The sequence below is a fragment of the Python bivittatus genome, unplaced genomic scaffold (assembly GCF_059951505.1).
Source record: "Python bivittatus isolate LINGU-HERP-01145 unplaced genomic scaffold, Pbiv_v1 ctg000690_np1212, whole genome shotgun sequence".
Lineage (NCBI taxonomy): Eukaryota > Metazoa > Chordata > Lepidosauria > Squamata > Pythonidae > Python > Python bivittatus.
Genome location: NW_028277096.1, coordinates 6,876,335 through 6,890,939, shown reverse-complemented (window position 1 = coordinate 6,890,939; position 14,605 = coordinate 6,876,335). Strand labels below are relative to the sequence as shown.

Genomic DNA, 14,605 nt, shown 5'->3' with positions numbered 1-14,605 from the left:
ACTTCAGTTACTTTTGAAGGTGTACTTGGAGCAGATGTAGAACTAACATTTTCAGTGGTTAAATGGATTTGTGCTATGGCACTAGGGTGCCAAGCTAGTATTGTGATGAGTCCATTTTCTTGATGGTTTTGCCCAAGGCTGCAATAATCTGACAGTGAAATGATGGGACCAAGAACCAATCTCATTGTAATTCCTATCTGGTATCCTTGTGTTAAACCCTCCACCCCTTTCCTGCAGCAGTGCTGTGATTGGCAGATTCCCCCCCACCCCCGTCTGCTGGTGATGTGCTAAAGACACGAAAAGTAGAGGTCTCAACCTATTGTATTGCTTATCCCATGGTGCTCATGAACGGTCAGAACAACATTAATAGAGAATGACTTGGAACAGATTTAACTAGGTAACATCATCAGTTCAAGTGAGTGTTGGGTTTGCTCCCTGTTTATATAGTTAACTACCAGGGAGAAAACCACATCCCCACCATAACTAGAACAAGCTACTGTATATAAACAGGGAGCAAACCCCACACTTTGCACTGATAATATTACCTAGTTGGGTAATGAAATGTCTGCAAGCAAACAACCAAGCTCAGAGAGCACCAAGGACTCCACAGTCCTCACTGGGTAGAGCCATATCTAAAAAGTGAACTGTGGTTTAGAGTGGTGTGCAAATCCAGGCACTGAAAAGCAAAGAGTTTGCACATTGCAGCACTGATTTTACAAGAGAGTTTTGGGCACAGAATCTAGCTCTCTTTAATATGGAAGAACTAATCCTACCCTCCTTGCAGGATGAAAACTGCAATACATATAAATCCATTTAAACTGTCTGAAAATTGCATAAATTTATTTATTTTTTTATACTTGATTTATATCCCATCTGTACTCCAGGAACTCATAACAACACACATAGCATTTTCTCTGGCAGTTTTTCTGCACAACAGCAATCCTATAAAACAGATTGAACTAGGAGCGTTAACTGGCCCAAGGTCACCCAATAACTTTCCATGGTTAAGGGTAGACTTCAACCTAGGTCTCCCTGATGTTAGTTTGATAGCTTAACCACTATACCATGTTGGCTTTTTAGCAGATTTGGCCTAGTTGGGAAGAACAGTTGGGAAAGTCCAGGCTTTGTATGCAGAAATATCCAGATTCAATCCCCATATACAGTGGTTTTAGTTAATTGCAGAGGTACAGTGTCATAGGGCAGAGCCATTCAGTATTACTCATGTATTGGGATTAGCTAGTGTTCTAAGACCTGAAAAGGGCAGATCCTTGACTGGTCACACAGCATGAAGATTGTCCTATGCTTACATACCAAATAAAAATACGGACACTAAATACTAATTAGGCTGAAATGGGGCTGGTGCTTTGTGGATCAGCATTTTGTGGGAACTTAGATATTTTCTTTACATATTGGCTGAATCAGGCCATCATGTTAAGTCATAATATGCTAACACAGTATATGTACATAGCAACTGTGTTTCTTAACCTTGGTTTAGCATGTTGCATGAATACCATTTAGGTTGCTTCAACAGCTGCTAAAAATGATATTATTGACATCCACTCCCTTGAGACTCTAATATTCCAGACAGTGGACTATAGAAAGGCTGTCAGTGCTTCTGTCCCTAATAAACAGAAGACTTGGCTGTAAAATCAGGAGCCCAAGAGCCTCTTTGATAGATCAGAAGCTTTCCACCATCACCTCTGGCCTGTTACCTGTGCTGAGGATGGTGGGACAGTTTTGGTTCATCTCGTAGGGCTTCTAGGCTCCCTTTGTGCTGCTTATGGGCATAGTGGAATGCTGGAGAGGGTGGGTTGAAGCCCAGACCTGTCTGTGCATTCATCTGTGAGGGTGTCAAAAAAAAATAATATGGGGGGTGCAGGAAGAATTCTCTCCACCCCTAGAGTTCAGTCTCTTCATGAGGTCCATCTATGTTATTTCCCTTCTCACCCTCACTGATAAAAGAAAAAGCTAAAGTATTTATGTTCTCATGCTTTATAAAAAAAGATAGTTGGAAAAAGGAGGATGCCTATTGTAGAGGTTGATAAAATTATTCATGGCTTACAAAAAATAGAAAGAAGGAAGTCTGCCTTCTCTGTCACGGTAGTAGGTCTATTCAATGTTACTCATGTATTGAGTTTAGCAATACTAAACTCAGGTAATTCAGTAAAATTGATAGTAAACCAGCCAAACAAAAGAATTTCCCATAATGTATCATAACTTGAGGAATGTACTGCACATCAGGCTCTATGAGCTTTGAAAATGATACAGAAAAAATGTTCCAGATGTTGCATGAGCACTGCAGCTCTGTGCTAGTCATTCAGGCAACCCTTTTTTTGCAGGCTTTTCTGCAAACTTGAAAAGGGTGGGGCTACCTTAAGAGTCACACTGAATTGACTCTTCAAACACCACACTTTTTAAAAGAGTAGCCAGAGCTATCCATAGCTGTTAAGCACAATGGTAGAATGAAATCTCCATATTCGGAGACAATGCTGATGTGTCACCTCTGGGAATCAGAAAGAGACAAGCTTTCATTCCCTGTTTCTCGCTGCCTGGAGACATTTATTTTCTCGGTCATTGTAAGAACAGATCTTGGCATAAGCTCAATCCATTTTGATTTGACCCAGCTGCTAAGTTCTTCTACGATACCAGCCGCAGCCAGCCTAATGGCTCCAGGAAGTTCACCAAAACAGTGCAAAAGCAATCCTTCTGTATTCAGCACAAGCAGGTATATTGCATTTGTGCAATGAAGCTCTACTGTTTGATATCACAGTGGCTACCCTTTAATATAATGGTGTGGTTTGAGTGTAGTGAAGTGCATTATTTATGAAAGTTAGTTTTGCAAGTCCGAGTTCAAATGTTCCACTTATTCAAAATGACAGCATCCTGTGGCCTCCCGCAACACACTCTGTGGTGTGCAAACAGATGCTTAACCTTTGCTTCATATATAATGGGACCAAGGTGGCTTGTTTGAAAGCTGGCTAACTGGGCTAATTAGCCAGGTCTGCCTTCCCTTTAGTGCGCTATTCTTAGTCTGGCTGAGTGGGCAATTGCTGCCTCAAGAGGCAGCTCTTCCTCCTTAGCGGAAAGCGTGACTGTATCTCTTCCCCCCTCTGTTCCTGCCCCAAATCAACGCAGTTGAAGAACCTGAAATGCAAATTGCATGTAAAGTGAGATAAATTAGGCACTCCTGTAGCAACCCTCTCTTCACACCAGCTCAGGTTGGATGCTGATCGTTCCAGAAAAAATCATGACTGCTTCTTGACTTGTTAAAATGTGTGAGGTTACGTTCTATTTTTTAAAATGTGATTCCAAGCCTGTAGTCTCACTAGTTGTTTTACTCTCAAACTGTCAGCCTATTCATTCATTTTTTACAGAACATCTGGACTGCGACATTGGCATATGGTGGCACTCCTGTTTTTTTTAGTTGTCCTCCAGTATTTTTGTCTAAATTTGATTTCAGTGCTTAGATAGTGTAATTATATGATGACACTGACTTCATGGCATATCACCATCACCATTGTCATAATTACAATCACCTTCATAAACATCATCACACTATAACTATAGCATCAGCCTATCTGCCAAAATATTATTTTTCAGGTTCCTATGTCTTTAAGTTTCCTGTTGCCAAGTCTTGCCCATGTTATTATTTTATGTTGATCACATGGCAGGGGGGAGTAGGTTGGTGATAGTCTTTTATTTGCCTCATTGTCAGTTTCTCTTTCCATCACTAGTGGCTCAGGAAAAAAAAGCCTTTAATCCTGGATTTTCTTATTTAATATACACATATATATATACTGACAGTACATATCAGTACATACTGTATGTATAATACTGACAGTGTAGATAGACAGACACAGACATATATACACACACATACATGCATGCTGTGTGTGTGTGTATGTATGTATGTATATGTATATGTATATGTATATCTATCACAAAATAGTCCTATTATTGCTTAACCAGTAATAGCAACCAGAATTAATATTAATACTGGAACAATTATGAGAGATGGCAAATGTGTGAGATACCAAGAGCATAATCACAAACAATCCACCCTCCAAAAATGGGGAAAACTTAAAGAGATCTGCATGGAAGTTTGTGGAGCATTCTAAAATGCTGAGAAAAAAAGGACATGTATAGGAAATGGAAGGAAGAGAACATAACCAAAGAAGAATACGAAATAGTCTCCAAAAACTATAGAAACTTTGTCAGAAAAGTTAACGCTCAGAATGAACTGAGGTTTGCAAGAGATACTAAAATAACAAAAACAAGTTTCTTGGGTATGTTAAGAAATAAAAGGAAAGCATAGTCTTTGAACAGATTGTCAAGTAGCATATTTGTGAGCATCTGGATAGACATGCTACAATTAAGAGGAGCCAGAATAGGATTCATAAACAAATCATGCCAGACTAACATTATCTCTGTTTTTGAGAGAGTTACTAGTTTAGTAGATCAGGGAAATGCTGTATATATGGTATACTTGGACCTCAGCAAAGCCTTTGATACACAGCCTCATGATATTCTCCTTCATAAACTGGTAAAATATGAACCAGATGATATTAGTCTTAGATGGACTCTGGGTTGGCTGAATGACTGTACTCAAAGAGTGCTCATTAATGGCTCTACTTCAGCTTGGAGAAAATTATGGAAAGGAATGCCATAGGTCTTTGTTCAATATTTCTGTAAATGACTTGAATAAGGGAATTGATGGGATACTAAACAAATTTGCAGATGACACAAAACTGGGAGGTGTAGCTAATATTTTAGATGAAAGAAAGAAGATTCAAAAAGATCTACATTGTCCTGAGCAGTAGGCTGCAATGAATAGGATAGAATTTAGCAGGGAGAAATGTAAAGTTACCCATCTGGTTATGAAAAAATGTAAGACACAAGTATAAGGTGGGAGACACCTGGCTTGACAGTAATACATATGAGAGAGTTCTGGGTGTCCTTGTTTACCAGAAATGAAAAATGAGTCAATAGTGTAATACAGTTGCTAAAAAGGCAAATGATATCTTGGGTGCGTCAACAGGACTATAGAGTGCAGATTATAGAAATTAATTGTTCCATCCTTCTCTGCCCTGGTTAGACCCCATTTGGAGTACTGTGTTCAGGTCTAAGCAATACAGTTCAAAAAGGACAGTGACAGATTGGAGCAAGTTCAGAGAAGAGCTGTAAGATGGTGACAAGTTTGGAAACCAAACCATGTGAGGAACAGTTAAATGATCTGGGTATGTTTAGCCTACAGCAGTCTTCAATATCTGAAGGGCTGTTACACAGAAGAGGGAGTGGACTTATTCTCTGTTGCCCCAGGGGGCAGGACCATAGCAAATGGGTTACTACTAAAAGGAAGCAGGTTTAAGCTAGATATCAGGAGGAGGTTTCTGACTGTACAGACTTTGGGCCAGTGAACAGACAACCTCATGACGTGATGAGTTCTACTTCACTAGAGATCTTCAGACAGAGGCTGCATGTAATCTATCATAGATGGTCTAGTGGATCCTGCTTTGAGCAAGGAATTGGACTAAATGTACAGTACATTCCAACTTTATGGTTCTGTGATATAAATTCCCAAATGACCTGACATAGATTTTTGTGATAAATTGAAGTTAGATCTATATAGTTTTTGGGTTGTGGGCACATTTGGAATTCTGGCAGCATATTATGTTCTCAGAATGAAGGATTTGCCCATTTACAAAATGGTTGGCATGATCATCCTAAAAAAAAGCATATGGGGCAGGGAAATCCAGGAATATCAGAGGAAGTGTCTGCAAACACATGGTGCAGACTCCAGCTATAAGGCATAGTACATCCACAGAATTCCACCTCCTGCAGCAAATATCTGGATAGAAATTCAAGAAACCAGCTATTTCCTACCTATACTTCTGATGGATTTCTGCCTGATATATGCTGATATAATTAACTTTGCCATTATTATTTATTATTTAGATTTTTTTATCTGCTTTTCTTATTTTTATAAATAACTCAAGGCAGCAAACATACCTAACACTCCTTCCTCCTCCTATTTTCCCAACAACAACAACCCTGTGAGGTGAGTTGGGCTGAGGGAGAGTGACTGGCCCAAATCATCCAGCCAGCTTTCATGCCTAACGCAGGACTAGAACTCACAGTCTTCTGGTTTCTAGCCTGGTGCCTTAAACAGCAGACCATGAACTTCTAACAGATTCAGTATAAACACATTAAAATAGATTTATAGGTGTACTGTAAGTTCCAAAGAGTTGCATGCATTAGAAGTAACGCAGAAGAAGTTTAAGACTACATCTGGTCATCTGGGCTTAGCCAACTCCCTTGTCTACATCGTCAAGCTTTTATAGAACTGGTTCAGGTAGTTCCTTGGGAACCTTGATTGCTTATGCTGCATTAACCATAGTATACAAATCTTGGCAGATACAAGCAATTATTTTGTCATATTAAGTAACAAATACATCACAGCATGCTATCAAGAGTTGCTCTATATCCCACCAGCCAGATTGCATTAAGCTTTAAATCACTTGGGAAAATCTCTGCTTGAAAGCAAGGAAGAAAAAAAGTTTATGTATTTAACATGTTTGCATACCATCATAATCAAAGAATTATGGAAACTGTTCATTCTTCTGTGCTACAGATTAGTGTGTTTTGGCTGGGCCAGAGCAGCTTTTTTAGGAGATGGATGGCTGTATTTTTATTATGAGCTTCTAGCATCCTGTATCTTTAGTAAATAAGGCATGTCAGAAAGCCCTTACTTATCTTTTTTCAGGTCAGCTGATCTCCTTCCTCTATAAGTATCCACAATCCTTGATGAAAGCTGGACATTATATCTGGTTTTGAAGGAAAGGTTGCCTGCAGTCCAGGCAAGGAGAGGCATTGAATGCTAATTGGTTCCATTCCAAGTCCAAGATCAGTAAACTAGAAAGAGATCTCTGCAAGCTGAGGAGCTCATATTGCCAGACTAATATGATGCTGGTTCAGAAACAAGAATTTGAAAAAAAAAAAAAAAAAAGTTCAGATGGTAGGAATGAGTGATTGTCGATCATTATAATAGTGCATAATAATAATAAACCTCCACTATTTGCATAGTGACAGAGTTCAAAGTGCTTTGCTTTAATTGTCTTGCTGCAATCTGCACACCAATCTGGTGAGGCTATAAATATTATTCCTCATTCTCTGGGTGACAACCCAAAAGAGGGTGTTCTTGATACAAGTGTCTTGGCAGTGGGATTCCTTCCCTGTACAATTAAAGTTGGCACTGAGCTTTTTAAACTTTTTGGCACTGAAGTTGAAAATGTGCTTGTTTACCCTGGCATTTGGTCAAACTGCTGCATTTCTGGCCAGGTCTGGTCTCATTCTGAGAGTTAAAAAAAAAAAAATTAAGCTTTTTAACATGGTGTTAGAAGCTTTGAAACAGCTTCAAACACATTTTTACCTGGTTGTTTCAAATAAATTGTACCCTGCTTAGGGATTGCTTTTAATGATGGAAAAGTTGGGTAGAAATTTTATAATTTTTGTTGTTGTTGTTCATTGTTCCTTCAGGTCAGTGTTGATTCCTGGTGACGGCGTGGATTTTGGCAGCATTTTCAGAAGGGGTTTTCCATTGCCTTCTTTCTAGGGCTGAGAGGGAGTGACTGGCCCAAAGTCACCCAGCTGGTTTTGTGCCTAAGGCAGGACTAGAACTCATGCTTTCTTGGTTTCTAGCCTGGTTGGTACCTTAACCACTACACCAGAGTGGCTCTCAAATGAATGAATGAATGAATGAATGAATGAATTAATTAATTAATTAATTAACCTGGCTATGTGATCAGGCCTGGGGCTCCCAGGGGACCGGGGAGATTTTACGATGGCTCCCTTATTAATTTTATCCCCTCCTATTTTGTGTGTTTTTACAGTTTTTTATGTGTAATTGTTTTTATGTATTTATTTTTTAATCGTTGTATGCCGCCCAGAGTCACCTTGTGTGAGATGGGCGGCTGTATAAATATGACAGATAAATAAATAACTTAATAAATAATATAAATAAATACTTATAGTACTTACTGCAAATTGGGGTTTCGGGATAAGTGAGCTTGGCCAAGGATATCTAGAGAGTTTGTAGCAGAACCGAGATTTGGAATTGAGACAGTACTGTACAGCAGCTTCTGTGCTTCAGCAGTTGCCTATTTTGTCTGCAGAACAGGAGAGATACATCTTTGCAAGCTCTGAGCAACTTAATGATAAAATGGGGTGGAACTCTAAAACAATGTAAGGAAAATACTCTCCTGATCAAAGAGTATCCTACTCTGGTATATACAGCAGCTACCTCTGGGAGTCATTAACCTTCCTGAATGGACTAACTTTCCTTTTGACCTAACTGACATAGGTTAGTCCAAAGAATAAACCAGATTGGCAGTCATCCTGATACACAGATCAGTTTTGTTTTCTGACTTTGAGGTAGGAGATAGCTTGAACAGCAAGCATTTCTGATGTATTGTACATCATGCTTACAGAGGGATGATTTATTTTTGAGGCAGACACTGATTTGATCATTGCTCTTCAGTACCTTTAAAACCATCAACAGCCTTGAGCTCTGCAGACTCCTGTTTGCAGAGATCCTAGCAAGGTCTTTGGGCTCTTTGCAGCTTGCAAAGAGGATGATAGGAAGAGTCACTGGACTAAACAAGCACGATCATCTTCCAGCCTCTATTGGCTGGCTTTCTGTTTTCAGCTGGCCAGGATATCTATCGAGTAGTGTTTTGGAGTGAAAGAGAAGTAGCCCTGTTAAATTTGAACCTTGCCCAAATAATTCCTGTCTTATTGTGAAAACTCCTTCTTCAGGGTGAATCTGAATTTAGTGAATCTGAATTTAGCTGGCTGGGGAATTCTGGGAGTTGAAGTCCACACATCTTAAAGTTGCCAAGGTTGAGAAACACTGCGTCAGAAGACCAGTCCTTCCTTTTGCTTCTTTACTAGGGCCGCAGTCCCTGTTGAGTCTTTCTGCTTTGCCCCAGTTTAAAAATAAACATGAATAAGAACTTGTGGCTTCTAGGAATGAGCTTGTGATTGCCTGAAGCAAAATGATTAAAAAGATCTTCAGAGTCAATGTACGCATATTTTAGCAGGGAATCAAAATGAAACGACATGACACCTGGCTGGTGCCTCTTGGCGACAAGGCTTTCCCGCCCTTTGTCTTGTTTCCTGGGTGCCTGATGGGAGGGACCTGGCAGCTGCTGCCTGCAGAAAGGGCCAGGGGGCTGAAACAATGGTGGGTAAAAATGGCACAGTGGAGGAGGTGGAACTGAGGAGGCGGGAGCGGGGAGGAGAAGAGCTGAGCACAGGTGCGTTTCCAACCCTGGCGTCGAAAGAGGGTTGGTTGATGTGCAGACAAAAGCCCGCAAACCTCTCTAATATACCTAATGCCAAGCCAGATTGCTTAGCTGCTGTTCCTTTTCTGTTTGGAAGCTCTCCAGAATCTAGGTGGCACTGTGTCAGATTTATTTATTTAAAAATATGTACCCTGCCTTTCATTGTAGAAGCTTTCAAGCACAGAAAGCTGGTAAGCTCGGATCGTTGAGCAAACGCAAAGGCCCACCAAGCCATTTGGAGGAGGGGATGTTCCTCAACCATGCAGAGGAAGATTTCAGCACTTGGTGCATCAGGGAGGGCTTGGTGGGGAAGTCCACGTGCAGCCCTTGCAGAAAGCATATTTAATAGAGAAAGAAAGAGATGATGGTTCCAAGCTTCCTGGAAGCACCATGTAGATATTCCCCTGGATAACCTATTGGTGGGGAGTGGGGGAGCAGAAAGCTTATGTGGGAAAGCCCATCCTTGATTATGTGCCCAACTTTTTCTTAGAATGCTTGAGAAGGCCCTCCTGGGTTGCTAAAGTCACCGTTTGCATCTTCTTTTGTGTGTATTCCTTTTGTGCTCATCAGACCCTACCTAGAGTGTGTCCAGAGGAGCAGCTGTGTTTGGCTTAACACCCTGAGGGAATGCGGGACTTTACTAAAGAAACAAAAAGATTGCCCACCCCAATACAAATAACAGAATTTTCGTTATAGAATTGACGGTAGAAATCAGCCGACTCCTGGTGTCTGTGAAATCCACCACCCCCAACTATTTTTTCTCAGTTCAATTCATTCCAGTTTATTGTGGTCACTGACCAACGCTCGGGTTCCTATACTTAATAAAGAGCCCAAGCAACAGTATAAAATCCAAATTAAATAACCCTTAATAAGTGTATGAATCATTACATTATTTGACTGCAGCTCATTCTCCCTTAAATAGCAACACTGGCTCAACAAGCAACTGGACAGTGTATTTTTCTCCTGCCAAACTCCAGTCTTGTTTTTACTGATGCTTCAGCCCAAGCCGCTGAGTAGTGACCCCTGAGCATTGTTCCTGAGCAAGGAAGGGCACCCTCTGTTCCCTGCAGCACCCACTCCTTCCAAGTGAGATGTTACCATGGTGACTGTCAGCTGTGATTTGGGGCCGCCATAATGGGAGGTGGCCCCGACCTGGAATGCTCCCTCTTCATGAAAGAAGAGAGGGAGGACTGCAGAGGAGGACGACTCTAGAGATTTGAGGCAGTGCTCCCACGCATGGTTTGCCATTTCCCTGCAAGGAATGTGATTGCCTGAGATGTGCATGCGGGCTCCCCAGCTGCGCTCCTGTACTGCCACGCAGGGCTGTAGGAGTCTCAAGCACATGGCAGCTCCTTCTCGTGAGAAAGAGAGACAGCCTACGCCGCATCCTTCTTGACTGCACTGGGCATCCTTGAAGAAACCTTTGTTTAGAATCGTGCTTCCTTGGAATCTCACGTTTTGAGGAGGGGCTGGTTTAGTCCTGGACAAACTGCTATTTTTGACTATTACCTATTTTAAACAGAGGAGGAGACGTATGTCTTGAAATCAGAGCATTTCTCTGCCAACACCATATCCTCTCTCCAGTCCTCAGGTTTAGTCTTACAACAGCCCACACCTCTTCCCCTCACAGCTATTGTGGTGTGCACTGTGTGTACCCAAAGAGGGCAATGGTCCATCTGGCACCCGAGCAAGGGTGCTCATGTTGGCTCCAAAGCACCTTTGCCTCTTTTTGGATCCAAATACTAGTTGTGAGTACTCACCAGTGCTGACCATTGCTCCCTCCAGTTGGCCAATGAGGGAGTACCCAAACAGGCTCCTGGCTGACTTCCTCACCCCCAGTCTCCATCGCTGTCCCTGCTTTACTCTCACCACGATTGTTCGCTGTGAGGCAAAAAATAAATAAAAAAACAGTTGTCAGCTGTCTGGCTGACCCTGCAGCCCATTGTGAGGACTCTGAGGCAGCTTGTCAGATGTGGGGAGGCAAAGTGCTAAGAGCTGAGTGATGGGGATTGGCAGGAGGTCCTGAACCTGGGAAACCAGCCTGTCCCAAAATCCCAAGGAGCTCCAGCAACACAAAACACAACTTTTGCAGTTTGACTTTGGGGGCAGCTGAGCCAGAAGAACATGGGCTTGGCTATTCAGCAGGGATGCTAATGTGGGGACCCAGAGGTCATTAATGCTCCCCCCATCATCACCAGTGCTCCCTCCCATCATCTTGAATTGTATATAGTTTTTTTTATATAGCATTATTTTTTAGCTAATTTAATATGGATATTTATATTTTTACTGTTAATTGGGAGCCTCCCAGAGTAATTCTGGAGGAGATGGGCAGCATATAAATTTAATAAAGAAACAAACAAATAAATTATTACTCTGGGAACAGCAAGTAAGGCCTTGGATCCATGGCTGCATTATATTTTCCTAGCTGGTCTTGAAATTTGATGCTTACATTGCATGGAAGAATTAATGGACATACGTTTGACGTCAGGACTCAGAATAAGGACAAAGTAATATCAGAACATCTCAGTCCCCCAGGACTGTCCGTTACAGATCTTAAAGTAGCTATTTTGGAACAAAGAAACTTTAATATCACAATCAAGGGAAAATTGCTAAACTCACATATATCAAAAATGACAAGCTATTTCAGAAGATTTCAACAAACAATACTTTTTTAACATGTTGCAAATGTTAATTGATAAGGCACTTATAATATGCCTTTGCATCTGCGCAACCACCCCTCTTCCCCTCCTTCCCCCCCTCCGCTTCATCCCAGTTTAATCCTACATCAGTTTAGCCACTCCATGTATTACAGTTTGTTATGTGTAATTGTTTTTATGTATTTATTTTTTTTCATTGTTGTACGTTGCCCAGAGTCACCTTGTGTGAGATGGGCGGACATATAAATACGATAAATAAAAATAATAAATAAATAATGATGTATGTGATGAAGTAAGTTGCAGCCCACAGACGTTTGTGCCTTTTGATGAAATTTGTTAGTGGGAAAAGGTGCTAGCAGACCCTTTCTGATTTTCTACTTCTTCAAAAGAAGATTATTTATGGAATTTTGTAGGGAAAAAAGGCCTTCCATGTTTCTGTGAGAGGCTCCAATCTGAGTGTGCCCTAGTGGTATATGGGATTCAGATTCTAAGAGGGCAAGGGCACTCCGGATCCAGTATGGCACCCTTGCTAATAGCTGTCACCTGTTCCTTAAAGGAGTCTCCTGGCAACACAAGATAAAGCTGCCTGAGCCAAATGGGGCCTGGGCACACTTGTGACTACTGCAGTGATGGGAGTGTATTACCTCCTGCTCCTTTATTTATTTTTTCAAAAAAGTAAAAATTCTGGCTGAATTCAGCTTAGTACAATTTTGATTAAAGTTAAGGACATTTATCCCCACTTCTTTCTTTCTTCCCATGTTGTGGCCTTGAGGGAGAGAGAAACACAGCCAAAGCACAGATATAGAAAGAACATAGTGGGGTGTGCACTCAGAAACTGAATAATATTCCCATATAGTGCAGAGAGGCAATTGTACTTCTGCTTTTAGCTCACCCTGGAGAAAGCATGATTTACTGGCACTAGAAGAAATCAGAAATTAATGAGTTGGAAGAAAAGGAGTCAAAATGTAGCTGCCTTTGTCCTTGGGGGAAATCACAGGTACTATCCAACAGATGTCTGTTTTGGCCTTATGATGCAAAATTTAGGTCTTTACATTCTTTTTTTTTTTTGAGGCATACCTTTGATGCTCCAAATATTGAAACTTGGTGTTTATTAATGAAGTTCCTTATGTTGCAGGCCAAGGACAGTGATGATGATGACGAGGTTACTGTTGGTGTGGATCGGGATCACTTTATGGACGAGTTTTTTGAGCAGGTGACAAACCCTTATTTCCTATATGAAAATGTATTGGGGAATACAGTAGAATCTTCCATGTCTTTTGTGATGAACCTGTTTCCTGTTTATTGCATGACAGTTCCTTATATGCCCAGGAACAGGGACAAAAGAAGTCTTAAATAGACACAAGGAAATTCTACAGATGTGGGCATGTGAGACTGGACATTCAGCAGTTAGAAAAGACTCAGTTAACCAAACAATTTTAAGCACTTTTATTAGAAACATGTTTATCATGAAAAATATTTTGAATATATTTTCAGTAGGATGGAATTCAATGCAGTAGAGATGTATAGGATTGCACAGTTTATCTCTGTTCAGGGAAAGAACAACAGAATAATTTAACAGTGTGGTTGTGATCAAATAATAGGCAGTTGGTTAATAGCATTTGACCGATCACAAAATGCGTAGTGCTCATTGTAGTTGGTTTCAGTATCCATTCTTTAAATTCTGCAATCATGCCAAGCTTTCTTTCCTCAGGTGGAAGAAATCCGTGGGTTCATAGAGAAGATCTCAGAAAATGTGGAAGAGGTGAAGCGAAAGCACAGTGCCATCCTTGCAGCCCCAAACCCTGACGAGAGTGAGTAAGGCTGTCTTGCACTTCTTTCACAACTGGTCGAGAAAGCAGAAGGATTTTGCTAAGGAAAGAGATTTATATGGTGGTTGCAGTTAGAATAAATCCCTTCACTGCATTGTCTGTGCTCATTTAAACTGGCTGGATTAGAAATACTGGGGTGATGGTCTGTTTGGAAACTTAGTGGAAAGATGGAGCATGGCCGTTGGAAGGGACATGAAGCTAGTGTCAAGCTGCTCAGCTATCTGGATTTTTCATCAGTGTTCATGCTTGTCAAAGAGTTTGTCTTGAGATGCTTCCAGATTTGGTTTTTCATGGTGCAGTTTCCCTGCCTCGTTCATGGAATTTTATGAGGAGATCCAGATTATGTTATCAATCACTTTTCACGCCTCTCCACTACTTCTACCTATCTGTTTTGTGCCACAAACAAATCTACTGTGGAGGGAAAGATACAAAGGCTGCATGATACCCTTGGGTTGGTAGTGTTAGGTGTTATCCATGCAGAAGCAACTTTGCTTTTTAGATTAGCCAGCTGGAAATTCTTTTTTGTTGGGCGGGCTGCCCTGCATGGATCTCTGCTACTATGCAACCTCTATTGTGGCTGGCTTCTTATTTTCTCTGCTCTGTTCCAAACAATTGAACGTTCTCTCCCGTGGCAAGCGTGAGTGTTGCGTAAATATCAATTAACTCCCTTGCCTGATTCATGTGAGCACATTAGAACAAAGTGCTCTGTAATTATCTATGCCTTAATTTAGACAGCAGAGCCTAGCACTCGTCCTGTCCATCTCACAGTAGGAAACCT

General features: G+C 41.1%; 1 protein-coding gene across 2 annotated transcripts in view; it reads left to right on the top strand.

Annotated features, from left to right (window-relative positions):
• The window catches only part of STX1A (syntaxin 1A), a 64,520-nt gene that overhangs the window by 14,366 nt on the left and 35,549 nt on the right, over nt 1-14,605 (top strand). For both annotated transcript variants that reach the window (XR_015798192.1, XM_088152400.1), the window contains exons 2-3: nt 13,134-13,211; nt 13,710-13,809. Coding sequence is in view for 1 of the 2 variants with exons in the window: in XM_088152400.1 (XP_088008526.1) it covers nt 13,134-13,211; nt 13,710-13,809 (178 nt within the window). In the remaining variant the exon portion in view is untranslated. The remainder of the gene's footprint in view (nt 1-13,133; nt 13,212-13,709; nt 13,810-14,605) is intronic.